This window comes from Zalophus californianus, chromosome 17 (genome assembly GCF_009762305.2).
Source record: "Zalophus californianus isolate mZalCal1 chromosome 17, mZalCal1.pri.v2, whole genome shotgun sequence".
Lineage (NCBI taxonomy): Eukaryota > Metazoa > Chordata > Mammalia > Carnivora > Otariidae > Zalophus > Zalophus californianus.
The window spans coordinates 59,563,380-59,578,631 of NC_045611.1; the positions used below are offsets into that span (position 1 = coordinate 59,563,380).

The window sequence follows — 15,252 nt, forward strand, 5'->3', positions numbered from 1 at the left end:
AAGATTTTATTTATTTATTTGCCAGAGACACAGGGAACACAAGCAGGGGGAGTGGGACAGGGAGAAGCAGGCTTCCCGCTGAGCAGGGAGCCTGATGCGGGGCTCAACCCCAGGACCCTGGGATCACGACCTGAGCTGAAGGCAGACACTTAATGATTGAGCCACCCAGGCGCCCCGCAAAAGATCCTTCTGACATGCAAGCCCTCGGGTGGAAGGGGTGCCCCTTGCCATGGAAGCTGAAAGTGGATCAAAACAGGCAGAAGGTCAAATGGGACAGTTCAAACAAAAGGCCAAAGTCACCACCTGGAGACAACAAAACCTGCACCAACACTGACCCCAGATTTATTGAGACAGCCTCCACCCCACCTGACTCCCAGTCCTTCCAGGATAGGGGGAGGCTGGAAATGCCCCAAGCGCCCACCCCGTCCCCAGGCCTAGCAGGCTACCCCTGAGACAGCTGTCTGGAAACAGCCCAAGGCTGTGGTGAGATGCACAGAATGTAGACTCCTTGGGGCACCAGCTGTCAACTATTACAGAAAGAGAAGGAGGGCGCCCGGGTGGTTCAGTTGGTTAAGTGTCTGCCTTTGGCTCAGGTCATGATCCCAGGGTCTTGCATCGAGCCCCGCATCCAGATCCCTGCTCAGCAGAGAGCCTGCTTCTGCCTCTGCCTCTGCCGCTCCCCCTGCTTGTGCTGTCAAATAAATAAAGTGGAGGAGCAGGAGCAGGAGGAAAGAGAAGGAAATAAATCACTTGGAGGATGGTGCTCCAGGGTGAGTTCTTTCAGTGTCCTGGGTGGGATGGGAGAAAACAACTCGTAACCTGGTGGGTGTGCCTGACAAAACTGCCACTACTAGGTTGAGACCAGCAGAGTTCCAGTCACCCATCCGGGTGTTCAGGGACGTCCCTCCCCTGCGGCCTGTCAGGATTAAAGTCTCCTGCCTGAGAGGCTCCTGCACACCTCCAGCCAGCTCACAGCCCCCCAAGTGAGTGGTTCTCCACCAAACACCCACATACAGTTACTCAGCACCTTTTTCTGAGCATATCTTGCTCTCATAGTGGAAGAATTTACACTGTGTAAATTGGCAAACACTACAAAACAGAGATGGAGTTTTGTTTTTCTGAATGGCTGGATTTAAGAAGAAAATGATGACATAATGGTAAGAATGCACCCTAGACTTAAATGTGTAAAGTATTTTGGGCTATGACATCGTGCAGGACACAAAAAATCTCAGGAAAAATAATGAAGAAATAGCCTTCCAGTATTACTATGACTCCATTGAGAAAAATGTCACACCATGTGTGAATGAGGAAAATTCCAACACATATCTTTGTTGTATGCATATCTTATTTGAAATTAAAAAGGGAACTACAAAGAAACTCACATAACTCACATCAAAGAAAATAGGCAAATGATATGAACAGAAATTGTACCACAAAAAATACACACATGGTAAACAAACACATGAAAAAATGATGAAAGTCAGAAATGCCTAGGAAATGCAATTACAACATAGCACTACACATGCATTAAAAGGGCTGACATTAAAGACTGGCCCTGGGTGCCTGGGTGGCTGAGGTCATGATCCTGGAGTCCCGGGATCGAGTCCCGCATTGGGCTCCCAGCTCAGCGGGGAGCCTGCTTCTCCTCTGACCCTCCCCCCTCTCATGATCTCTATCTCATTCTCTCTCTCAAATAAATAAATAAATAAAATATTAAAAAGAAAAAATAAAGACTGGCCCTATCAAGTACTGTCAGGGACTGAAGATACTGCAACTCTCACGTATGCCCGGTGGGAATGCAGTGGTGAACAGTTTAGACCCCATTTTGGCCCTTTCATGAGAATGTTAACACTCACCTGCCTGTGCCTAGTCATTGTGCTTTGAGTTTTAACACAAGAGAAATGAAACCTCTATCCGCATAAGGAATTATAATGAAAATATATAGGGGGATTCGTTTTTGAAAGGGAAACACTGGCAATAATCCACATGCTCCAACCAGATGCAGAGATCAATAGTGGTGCACATCCAGAGAAGAAAACAGTAATGTAGACTGAAAGGGACATACTTGCAAAACGACGTCAGGGGCTAATGACCGAAGTAAAAGCTAAGAGGGGCGTCTGGGTGGCTCAGTCAGTTAAGCATCTACTTTCAGCTCAGGTTATGAACTCAGGGTTCTGGGATGGCGGCCCCATCAGGCTCCCTGCTTAGCAGGGAGTCTGCTTCTCTCTTTGCCCCTCCCCCAGCTCATGCTCTAAATAATTAAAATCTGAAAAAAAAAGAAAAAGAAAAAGGGTGAGAAGTCCAGCTTGTGGAGGAATGCTTTATTATTTTTAAAGATTTTATTTATCCATTTGTCAGAGAAACAGAGAGAGCAAAGCAGGGGGAGCTGCAGGCAGAGGGAGAAGCAGGCTCCCTGCTGAGCAAGGAGCCCAATGCAGAACTTGATCCCAGGACCCTGGGATCGTGACCCGAGCCAAGGGCCGACGCTTAACCCACTGAGCCACCCAGGCATCCCGAGGAATGGTTTATCTAAGGACTTCGGGAAAGAAGCAAGACTTGGGCAACCTTAACAGAAGTAGGACTCCAAACCACTACCACCAGTAAGACCTGCTTTTATAGCCCTAGAGGCTGAGGTGTACCTGTGGGACAACCTGGGAGTCAGATGGTTCAGAACAGGTGTCTGCCATAGCTGTGTATGGTACTAAGAAGAATGCTGGCTAAGCGGGGTCACAAAGTTACATCCCTGGACCATGTAATCTCCCATTTTTGTCCTTTTCCAGCCTGCACCACAATGGCCTTGACATGTAAGCACCATAGAGGACAGAATTCAGACTCTTTTGGATTATTTTGATGTGTGTCTGAAAGTGAATTTCCGTGCACATTTATCCTTCCCAGCCAGTCACTACATCTGTGGATACACTTTCTTAAGAGATACACAACACTTAGGTGGCTGATGTCTCCTCTACTCCCTAACTACCCAATCTCCTAAATTACCAATTAGAATTCCCCTGCCCCTGTGGTGTTACAAGTGACTACTGTACACCAGGTCACATGACTACTTTGAAGGATCTGGGGTAGAGACTCTACTCAAAAGTGCCTGACATTCTGTGCTATCAGCTGTGGACAAGCAAAATATTCCTGTTTCCACAAGTCCTGGAGATGGTCTCAACTGCTCCCTCTTCACGGTGACCTCTGAGCACACAAAACTTACTAGCACCCAGACCACAAAACCCAGATGTGGATCCTGGGAGGCTGTATTAGCTAGAACTGATATTACACAGAAGCACACAGGGTGATGAGACAAGAGAAATTTATTTTCCCACAGATCTGGAGTCTAGAAATTAGACATAAGGTGTCAGCAGGGTTAGTTTCTTTCCAGGTCTCTCTCCTTGGCTTGTAGATGAGGACTCCCTATCTTCACAGTCAACCATGTGTGCCTATATCCACATGTCTTATCACGAAGCCAGCACACTGCATAAGAGTCCATCCTAAGAACTCATTTTCAACTTCACGATCTCTTTGAAGATGCTATGTCTAACTATAGTCACACTGTGAGGTTGTGGGGGTTACAACTTCAAAATATGAATTGTGGGTGCACATTCAGCCCATCAGATAGGTTTTAGAGTTAATGCAAATTAAGGCCCAGGCTGGAGAATACTAATGCTGTATGTATGTAGGTATTATCTTCTCTGGGACACAATGAATTTGGAATACAAGGAAATGTGTTCACTCCTACATGCGGGCAGAGCCCAATTCTGCTTTCAAACCACTCCTTAGAGTGAACACAACACCTAAAATAACAGATAATTAAATAAAAAAGACATCTATTCATTCATAAACCAGAGCAACAATGGCATCCAATTCCTGTTACTGACTTAGAAGCTGCAAAGATTTATCAGAAGAATTGTAAGACCAACAACTCCCTAAGAGATTTAGTCTTCCTGTGCAAGTAACCACCCAGAACACAGATCAGGTACTGATGGTCAACACTGGGTCACATGCACGACCAAAATTAGAAGGAAATGGAGAGGTTCAATTACCCATAATTTCTATCAGCAAATGACAAAGGAGAGGTCAGCATTCTTGAGCATATTGGGAGGTGACTGACACACATTACTGGGACCATCCAGGTGGCAGAGATGACTTCTGCCATGGAATCTGGCAGTGATTTCTAGCAATAACTTCAGACACATCAGAACGCAATATGCAACTTCTGAGTATTTCCCAAAAGGCTGGAACTTATGGGAAGTCACTAAACTGTAGACATTCAGGTGAACAAAGTTCCATTCAGGAAGATGGCAGCCTCACCTTCAATGATATTTTAATTCTTTCTGCAGTGTGAACTCTCAAGTGTGGAATGAAGACAGATAATGGGCTAAAGGAATTATGTCATTCACATACTCATGAGGCCTCACTCCAGGTTTAATTCAGATTTTTATGAAACTGTATCTTTGAAATATCTCCCAAGACATCACATGCTAATCCTACTGAATTAGAGAATAGGGAGTGAACATATCAATTTTAGTGAACATAAACATTCAGTTCGTAATACTGCCCATAAGGACTCTATTAACTGTATTTCCTCAGGTTGAAGGAGACTGAAGCGATAGCTGAAAGGTTCCCTACAACACCAGCATCCCTAAGTCCTGTTGCCGCTGTGAACTCTGTGATGATAACTAAGAGCATCATGACTGAGAAAAGATTTCCCGCATTCACTGCAAGCAAAAGACCTTTCTCCTGTATGAATTCTCTGGTGTTTTATGAACGTCGACTTACACTTCCAAGATTTCCCACATTCATTGCACTTGTAAGGCTTTTCACCTGAATGAACCTTTACATGTACATTGAGGCTATTTCTTCTGACAAAGGACTTGCCACACTCACTGCACTCATAAGGCCTTTCCCGAGAGTGAACTCTCTGGTGAGAACGGAGGACAGAACGAGTGGTGAAAGACTTCCCACACTGACTGCACTCATAGGGCCTTTCTCCTGTGTGAAGTCTCTGGTGATCACGGAGGACAGAACTAGTGGTGAAAGATTTCCCACATTCACTACAATCATAAGGACTTATTCCAAGGTGACTCTGACGATGGTACCGGAGGGCGCAGCTATGACTGAAAGACTTGCCACATTCACTGCACAGGTAAGGCTTTTCTCCTGTGTGAATTCTCTGGTGTTGAATGAACGTCGACTTATAGTTCAAAGATTTCCCACATTCATTACATTTATAGGGTCTTTCACCTGAGTGAACCTTGACGTGTACATTGAGGCTATTTCTGTGGAGAAAGAACTTGCCACAGTCACTGCACTCATAAGGCCTTTCTCCAGTGTGCACTCTTTGGTGAGAACGGAGGGCAGAACTAGAGGTAAAAGATTTTCCACATTCACTGCACTCATAAGGTCTTTCTCCCGTGTGTACTCTCTGGTGAGAACGAAGGACAGAGGTAGCGGAAAAAGATTTCCCACAATCACGGCACTCATAAGGCCTTTCTCCTGTGTGAATTCTCTGGTGTTGAATGAATGTTGACTTACACTTCAATGATTTCCCACATACATTACACTTATAAGGCTTTTCACCTGAGTGAACCTTCAGGTGCACACTCAGGCTGTTTCTTCGGACAAAGGACTTGCCACATTCACTGCACGCATAAGGTCTCTCTCCAGTGTGAACTCTGTGGTGATAATGGAGGGCAGAACTTGTAGTAAAAGTTTTGTCACATTCACTGCATTCGTAAGGCCTTTCTCCAGTGTGAAGTCTCTGGTGATCGCGGAGGACAGAACTAGTGGTAAAAGTTTTCCCACATTCACTGCATTCGTAAGGTCTTTCTCCAGTGTGAACTCTCTGGTGAGAATGAAGCACGGAACTAGTGATAAAAGACTTCCCACATTCACTGCACTCATAAGGCCTTTCTCCAGTGTGAATTCTATGGTGTTTAATCAACGACGACTTACACTTCAAAGATTTCCCACATTCATTACATTTATAAGGCCTTTCACCTGAGTGAACTTTTCTATGTACCTTGAGGATATTTCTTCGGACAAAGGACTTGCCACATTCGCTGCACTGATAAGGTCTCTCTCCTGTGTGAATTCTCTGATGATACCGTAGGTCAGTCCTAGAGATAAAAGATTTCCCACATTCACTGCACTCATAAGGCCTCTCTCCTGTGTGAATTCTCTGGTGTTTAAGGAATGTTGACTTAAACTTAAATGATTTGCCACATTCGTTACATTTATAAGGTCTTTCACCTGAGTGAACCTTTATGTGTACATTCAGAGTATTTCTTCGGAGAAAGGACTTGCCACATTCGCTGCACTCATAAGGCCTTTCTCCTGTGTGAACTCTCTGGTGTTTAATGAATGCTGACTTATACTTTAAAGATTTCCCACATGCATTACATTTATAAGGCCTTTCACCTGAGTGAACCTTTATGTGAACATTGAGGCTATTTCTTCGGGGAAAGGACTTGCCACATTTACTGCACTCATAAGGCCTTTCTCCACTGTGAACTCTCTGGTGATAATGGAGGACAGAACTACTGGTAAAACATTTCCCACAATCACTGCACTCATAAGGTCTTTCCTCTGTGTGAGATCTCTGATGATAACAGAGGGCAGACATAGAGGGAAAAGATTTTGTGCAGCCACGACATTTATAAAACCTTTCACCAGGTTGCATCCTATGAGTAATCAACACTGAGCTACAGCTAATAGATTTTGCACATCCACTGCAAACATAACTCTTCACTCCACTGTGCCATTTCTGGGGATGAATGAGGACAGATTTGTGGCCTAAGGATTTCCCACATTTGCTGCACATGTACTGCCTGGATGCACTGTGAGTCTTTCCATGTTCATTCAGGATTGGTGTTTGCCATTTACCAAACTCATGATATCCCTCTCCAGTATGGTATCTCTGGTGTATGGCAAATAAGGATTTGTACCTGAATGTTTTCCCACATTCACTGCACACAAAGGACTGTCTTCCAAGGTGGACACCCTGGTCCTGAGTATGTGTGTGTTTGGGACCAAAGGTGTTCTTGCATTCTCCCCAAGTGTCATGACTTTTTCTGCTTTGTAAAGTTGCCCTGAGCTGGGTGATCGTGTGTGGCTTCTCCCCAGTATCAGTGGCCTCTTGCTGCAGATGCCCCGAGCCAGACAGGAAGTCCTTCTGAACTTCTCCACAGGTAAGGGGCTTTCCTGAACCATGGAATCCCCAGCTCTTCACAACAGAGGCCCTGTCCACACGGCTTCTGAAGGGTTTCTCTCCCATGTGCTGTGTCTCATGTTTTCTGAAGTTAGTAATGAAATAAAATCGTTTCCCACAGGCCCCACACCTCAACAGTTTCTGGCTGTTTTCTTTTCCCTGGTGCGCAGCCAAGTGGAAAATGTCTCTCAAGACTGGACCACACATCTCACAGGGGTGGGTCTTCCGGGAAGACTGAGCTGCCTTGGGCGTCCTGGTCTGTGACACGCCTACAGAAGTGCTCTGGGCAAAGGGTGCCTCATCCTCTGCTCCACAGCAGCAACCTGAAGGCAAAGAAGCGCTGGTGAAATTTGTGTTGACTATAGCGAGGGGGTGAGCCCATCACATACATGCACCCGACTCATCTAGGCAGGACTATGTATAGCATGCTTTTCCACACACAGGAGATGAAATTCAACTGAAGAGTGGCCGTCGTGCATTACTGGGCCCGAGTGGCCAAATATTATGGAGAGCACACTAGAAGGACAAAAAACTAGGGTATGACACAAGGAAGAGAGCCAGGGTCTACGACTTTTTTTTTGCCCAAAGGTCTGTGTAGGACCATTTCTGCTGGTGATATTTGGCTGAGTAGAGGCTGCAGGAATATCCAACCCCAAGAAATTTGCTTTAGTTCAAGGTCAGTTTAAGGGCATTTCAATATGTCACGGTAAAAATTCCAGGGGTGAATGCTGGACTACACAGAATTAACAGTGAGAGATATGGGTGAGGCGTGGAGGCCCAAGACCCATTAATTACCCCTATACTCGACGGCATGGAAGTACCAAAGAGTAGCATTCAGAAGTCCACAAACTGTCAACAGTAAAGAAGGAAAGACAGAGATGGAGTGTGGTCATCTGCAATGGCACCAACTTAGGCTGAAAAAACAAAGGTGCCCAGTATGATCTGAACACAGTGCTGATATCACACCTTTCGCAGCTGCCATCCACCAGAAACAGGCTCCCAATGAGCTCACATGGTCATTTCTGGAGCATGTCCATGCTATGATACACAAAGGACTCTTTCCTGTAAGCCCTCCTGAGCAACTGACGGGTACCAGGATGATACCAATACTGTATGAAAACAAGCAAAGTGGACCACCAACACTGTCCTAGAGCTACTCAGGACACAACAAAGAAAAATATCCTATGTGACTGATGTCAGCAGGATGCTGGAAAAGCAGAAATCATCTCCCACCCCAACAAAAAATCATTTCTACAGCTGTCCATGAGTGGTATTAGCTTGGAAGTGCTCAAGAGCCCATTAACACTGACTAGAACACAGTAGACCATAAAAGAGGGCAGAAGCACACAAAAAAGTTGGCTGGAGACGGTATTAGCAGAGACATGTGCGATGGGTGGGAAATAAGGCCTGGGGCTATCTCCATCAGCCACAGGGTGGGTGGGCCCGCAGTCCCTTCTCAGCAGAGCCTCCAGTGGCATCTTTTGCCACCAAGTTAACCAATGTCTGAAGCCAAAGCAATTTGAGAAAGAAGATCAAGCTGAAGGCAGCACACTTGTGATTTCAAACTATATTACAAAGCTACTGTTTTCAAAATAGGGTACTGGCATAAAAACAGACCAGTGGAACAGAATAAAGAGCCCAGAAGTAAAGCAACACGTATACAGACAATGTTTGACAATGAGGCCAAGAATCAACACTGGGGAAAAAATAATCTGTTTCATTCTGCTGTGAAATGTGAATATCCAAATACAAAAACAAGGATCCTGGATCCCCATCTTATAGCACTCAAGGAAATGAACTTCAAATTGATTAAAGACGTAGACATATGATCTCAAACCCTAAAATTCCTAGAAAAAAACATAGGGAAAAGCCTCCGTAACCTTATTCCTGCCAATGGTTTTTTGAATAGAATATCTAAAGCATACACAACAAAAGCAAAGACTAACAAATACCACTATACCAAATTGAAAGGTTGCACCAGGGGCACCTGGGTGGCTCAGTCATTAAGCGTCTGCCTTCGGCTCAGGTCATGATCCCAGGGTCCTGGGATCGAGCCCTGCATCAGGCTCAATTGCTCTGCGAGAGGCCTGCTTCTCCCTCTCCCACTCCCCCTGCTTGTGTTCCCTCTCTCGCTGAGTCTCTATCAAATAAATAAAATTAAAAAAAAAAAATGTTGCACCAGAGCCAATGAAACACACAAGAGTGTGAAAAGGATGTACAAGTGACTAACATGTGCTCACAATCACAAATCATCAGGGAAATGAAAACCACACCACAAAATATCACCTCCTACCCGTTACAATGGCAATTACCAAAAAGACAAGAAGTAACAGGTTGGTCATGATGTGGAGAAAAAATAACATTTGAATATTGCTGCTGGGAACGTAAATAGGGAAGTCATTATGGAAAATATTAGGGAGACCCACCAAAAATTGAAAATACAACTACCATATAGTCCACCACTGCCATTTCTAGGTTTCTAGCCCAAGGAAACAAAATCAGTATCTCCACAACGTATCTGAACATGAATATCCACTGCGGTATTGTTCACATAGCCAATATATGAAAATATCATTAAGTGTGTGTGAATGTTTATACTGACAAATATGGGGCACCTGGCCAACTCAGTCCATAGAGCATGCAACTCTTGATCTCAGGGTGGTGAGTTCAAGATCCACATCGGGTATGGAGTCTATATGTGTATATATATATATAAATAAATTTTATCTAAATAGAGAAATAAATTAATAAAGTGATAACATTTAGTACACACATGTGCAGGAATATTCAGCCATAAAAATGGAAGGCAACGCTGCCACTTGCCACAAACAGATGAATCTGAAAAACACTATGCTAAGTCAAATAAGCCACACAGCAAAACACAAACCCTGTATGTGGATACAGGGTACAAACCCACGTATGTGGATATTTATTAAGAAAAAAATGAGTCAAACTCATAGAAACAGAAAGTAGAATGCCAGAAGTTAAAGACTGAGGGAAATGCGGAGATGTTGGTAGGAATACACACTAACATTTACAAGATAAGTTCTGAGGATCTAAAATGCAGCACGTTGACTACAGTTGTTAATATTTTATTGTACACTTGAAATTTGCTATCAGAGTAGATACTAAGCTTTGGAACCACCACCAACAAAAAACGTAATTACGTCAAGCAATCCTGTGTCGATTAGGTTCATTTGTAATAATTCCCCATAATGTAAGGGCGTCTAGGTGGCCCAGTCAATTAAGCATCCAACTCTTGGTTTTGGCCCAGGTCTTGATGTCTGGGTGGAGAGATTAAGCCATGCCTCAGGCATAAATATCTAAAAAAAAATTATAACGTGTATCAAATCATTATGTAATATAATTTCAATAATATAAATTTGTCAGTCATATCTCAACAAAGCTCATGGGAGGAGGGCAGGTAGAAGAAGAGATGTAAACACTACTAAAAGAACCATACAGGACAGTCTTTTTTTTTTTTTAAGATTTTGTTTATTTATTTGACAGAGAGACACAGCAAGAGAGAGAACACAAGCAGGGGGAGTGGGAGAGGGAGAAGCAGACCTCTCGCAGAGCAGGGAGCCCAATGCGGGGCTCGATCCCAGGACCCTTGGATCATGACCTGAGCCGAAGGCAGACGCTTAACAACTGAGCTACCCAGGTGCCACCCATACAGGACGGTCTTGAGAAGTAACCCATGATCCACATAAGCAGTAAACATGCCAATGCCTGTAATTTCAGGCACAGGCAGGCACTGGAAATGGCACCTGTAGGAAAGGTTCAAATCCCAGGCCACAGAAATGGCACGGATCTGAACACACAGACCCAGCCAGGGAGAGGGCAAGCAAGGTGCAATCCATCAGCCTCACTGCATGACCACTGACCTCCAATCTTACCCGATCAGGGCTCAGCACAGAGGGCACTGGGAGCTGCACGGCAGAGAAAAGGGCACACCAACAACTCAGAGCTAGCAACAAAAGCAACTAACCAGAAAGCTGGGGAAGCAAGCAGTGCCCACAGTCCACATGAGAGAAGGATAAACCTACCCTGGAAAATGCAGAGGGCGGACGCAGAACAGAGAGTCTAGTCCAGGTCAAGGAGAAGGTGAGGGCCTTACCCAGTGAGGATATAAGTGTAAAGTTCTCCAGCATCACATGGTGGTACAGCCGTCTCTGAGCCTCATCAAGAAGCTTCCACTCCTTCCAGGAGAAGTACACGGCAATGTCCTCAAAGGTCACACCACCCTTTCATGAAACAGACAGATGAAATCATGAACATCCTCTCTCTGAGAACCCACAATCCAACCCCCCACACATCCACCCCAGTCTCCCCACCTTCCCAATAAATACCAGGTCCTGGTGCCTCTAATGCCACGCTCTTCTCACCTTCCCATCAATCACTGTGTTCAGTCCTCAGCAGTAACAGGCAGGGGGACACATGGATGCACTCTAAGCTCTGGGTCTGGCCTGCAAGGTCCCATCCCTCTGCCACGATATTTCCATGGAGTCTCCCAGATCGTGCCCTCAAGACAGCCAATTACAGAGGCGCCTGGGTGACTCAGTCATTAAGTGTCTGCCTTCAGCTCAGGTCATGATCCCAGGGTCCTGGGATCGAGCCCCGCATCGGGTTCCCTGCTCGGCAGGAAGCCTGTTTCTCCCACTCCCCCTGCTTATATTCCCTCTCTCTCTGTCAAATAAATAAATAAAATCTTAAAAAAAAAAAAAAAGCCAATTATAGGCCCTGCTTCCCAGGAAGTCTTCAGTACCAGGGCGCTAAGGCCCTTAGCTCACACTTCCCCTCCACGTGTACAGGATTCTGTAGACTCTACCACTCTCACGTCTTCAGACCCCACAGATGAACTCCCACACCTTCCTGCCCCACAACAAAGGATCCTCCCTTGACTCACACTCGTACTTGTCACGTGACATCCAAAGGATGTTTGACAAACTCAAACAGGTTCCAGTCCCACCCAGTACTCCCATGGATCCCAAATGAGGGAAAGCCTCAAATGCTGCTGAGAAGCCCGCCTCAGCTGCCTGTAACCCTCCCTTCAGTAACAGACACTCACAACCACATGTCACCTTAGGACACTCATGGACCCTGTTCTACTTCTCTGCTGCCCACGCTGTCCCTCAACAATCAGAATACTCCACTTTCCACTGAACCTTTGTAAATACATCAACCCTAATGGTCTCCTTGCCCAGCATAGTGAATCACAAATGACCACATTTGCCCCAGACCTTTTCCAGCAGCAAAACTTTGAAACACTACAAACACCACACAAACTCACACCAAAGTTCTGTTGAAGCCCTACACCACTGAATAAAGGGCATCTCCAGACTCTCAAATGCTCCCGGACAGGGGGAGCCTCTGTGCCTCCATGGGTTAAGGGTCTGACTCCTGCTCTCAGCTCAGGTCTTGATCAGGGTCAAGAGTTCAAGCCGCATGTTAGACTCTACACTGGGCATGGAGACTACTGAAAAAAAAATACTCCTAGGTGTCCTAGCCATCTCTTGTCCCATCATTCCATGGAAGGTTTGCCCATGTATCTGCCACATCATTCTTTCTCCTTCACCACCTGTGTTGGCAATGCCCAGGAAACCCAACCAGGTGCTGAACAATACCACTCTGAAGCACACTTTACCAAGACCCTCCGACCTACCAACAGCATTGCCACGATACTCTGCCTTCCCTTCCTAAAAGTGATCCAAATCTCCACCCTGGTCCACACAGTAGCCATCACTTTTCTAACTCTTCATCCTGAATCCTTCCCCGTTTCCCAAACTTTCCTGTCCAGCTGCCCACCTTTTCCCATCACTCATATGTCTCTGAAACATCAGAGATTGTAAACAATGTCAAAACAACTTAGGTATCCCGATGGAAAACCAACCTACTGGTAACCTCCATCCGGATGATGGGAGCCTCGATCTCTTTGGCTGCTAGGACCTGTGAAAATTAATAATGAGAAACCTCACCAAAATGGAGTCATACCCAAGAGGAAGAGACAGACTTGACCTTATACTGCCAAAGTACTTCACTACCCCACACCCAAAAAGACAGGCTTTCCTGATCACACCACCCAACAGCTCAGCCAATGCGAAGCCACTGTTCTTCAAACTCCCAGTTTACTCCAATGGACTTGGAGTTTATTACAGCCTTCAAAACTGTGCCCTTTTCCCCTTAAAAAAATCCTACCTCTCCTTTATACTCCTGAATGTCCTATTGTTTTGCCTAAGCTTGTTTGTTCTGAATTGTATTTTCATTCCTAAATAAACCCATTTTTGTGGGTAAAATAACTGCCAGTTTTTGTTTCATTTTTAGGGTTCGCAGACCTGGAGTTTTCCCTGATTCCTCCCTTCCTCTTGTCACCTGCAACACCCTCCATTTGGTTTAGCTCTTCTCAAAAAAGGACCATAATGCAACCAATTCTCCAACATCCACGGCAGCCATTCTACTCCATCAACAATAACACTGAAGTGCCTAGGTGACTCAGTCCCTCGAGGGCCCCACTCTTGATTCTGGCTCAGGTCAGAATCACAGGACCTAGCCCCAGTTGGTCTCCTCTCGCAGAGGGCAGTCGGCTGGGATTCTCACGCCCTCTCCTCGGACCCCCCACCGCGCGCGTGCTCTCTAAATGTCCAATAAATAAAATATCTTAAAAAAACAAAAAAATACCGCCGACTACCGCGATTCCGTCCTCCCGCGCGCCCGGCCTCCTCGCTCACCCCCGCGGCGGGCTCTCCTCTCTCGCGGCCAGACCACGCCTATTGACCCCGGGCGGAGACCGCCTCAGCAGCGCCAGGAGGGCCGGGCTTCTCGGGCAGCGCGGGCCTCCCTGGCCGCGCCGCACTGTGCTCCCGACAGAAAGAAGGGCGATGTGCTGCTCCCCGCCGCCGGCGCAGACCCCCTCCGGCCCCTGCCCCGGCCGGCCCCCCGGCCCGGAGCCCGCTCCTCACGCCGGCACGCCGGCGCTCGCACACGGGGCCCCCGCCCCCCGCCGCCGCCCCGTCCGACGCCGGGGCCTGGGCCGCAGGGCCGCGAGCCGGCGCCCCGCGCTCGGGCCTCCGGGGTCTGGGTGGGGGGACGGCGGGGAGGGCCCGGGGGACGAGCGCTTACCTGCGGCGGCTCCCTGGGCGCGGCCGCCGCCATCGGACTCGGTGGGCCGGCAGCGGGGCCGGAGCGGAGCGGACACCGGGACCCGACTGTGTGCGCCGAGGACGGCGCCTCCCCTCGCGGCTTCACGAGCAGGCCCCCGGACCCCGACGCGCGCTCCGGACCCTTACGGGATAAACGGAGCCAACCTGAGGCTGGAGGACTTGCGGGGGGACGCGACCGGAAGTCCCGCCCCCGGCGCTTGCGCTCGCCTCGAAACGCCGTGTGCTGGTCCCTCATTGGCTCCTCGCTCTGCGCTCGGAGCCGGGCTCTTCCGGGTGGTGTGGCTCCCGGGGCTCTGGCGGTCTCCGGTAGGGGGTCCTCCGCCCCGGAGTCGCGAGCTTTGGTCACGTGGCACCCTGAGGGATGCTGGAAAGCGCGGCTCCGCCCCGGAGGGACCGGGTTTGCTCCTCGTTAAAGGCAGAGAAGAGCCCTGCTTTCAGACTCCAGGAATGTCAGCTTCCAAAGAAAACTATTTGAGATGCTCGTAAATACTTTTACTGAGGTAAATGACATATCATTTCGTACAGCATTTCAGAAAGGAATGAGTCTGTGTAGAGGTGGAAAGATGTTGTTGCTCCTCAAATGTTTGCACCCTGAGGTGTTAGAGTCAGTTTCATAAGTTTCAGTAGGATTAGTTGCGAACAGATTAGTTCCCGTTAAGCAACAAAAATTCAACCCATCACATTGTAAAGGTTTGCTGGCTTTATTCATTGATAGGTGAATTGGGCAGCATCCCATCTACAAGTAGAGGGCAGCTCCAAAGCGCTACAGAAAGGGAAAGGTTTTTAAAGACAGGACAAGTATGGGGCGCCTGGGTGGCTCAGTCGTCGAGCGTCAGCCTTCGGCTCAGGTCATGGTCCCAGGGTCCTGGGATCGAGCCCTGCATC

The 15,252-nt window shown here is 47.2% G+C and overlaps 1 protein-coding gene across 11 annotated transcripts in view; it reads right to left on the reverse strand.

Moving 5' to 3' along the window:
- Positions 1–698: 698 nt before the first annotated feature.
- The window catches only part of LOC113936240 (zinc finger protein 586-like), a 32,054-nt gene continuing 17,500 nt past the window's right edge, over positions 699–15,252 (reverse strand). Inside the window, exons 1-6 of one of the 11 annotated variants that reach the window (XM_035725146.1) lie at positions 14,327–14,453; positions 13,886–14,059; positions 13,101–13,156; positions 11,328–11,454; positions 10,375–10,530; positions 699–7,530 (exon numbers count right to left, since the gene is read on the reverse strand). In XM_035725146.1, the coding sequence (XP_035581039.1) occupies positions 4,640–7,414 (2,775 nt within the window). In that variant the 5' untranslated portion in view covers positions 7,415–7,530; positions 10,375–10,530; positions 11,328–11,454; ... (1 more) ...; positions 13,886–14,059; positions 14,327–14,453 and the 3' untranslated portion in view covers positions 699–4,639. The other 10 variants (XM_035725138.1, XM_035725147.1, XM_035725142.1 and 7 more) reach the window with 10 other exon arrangements.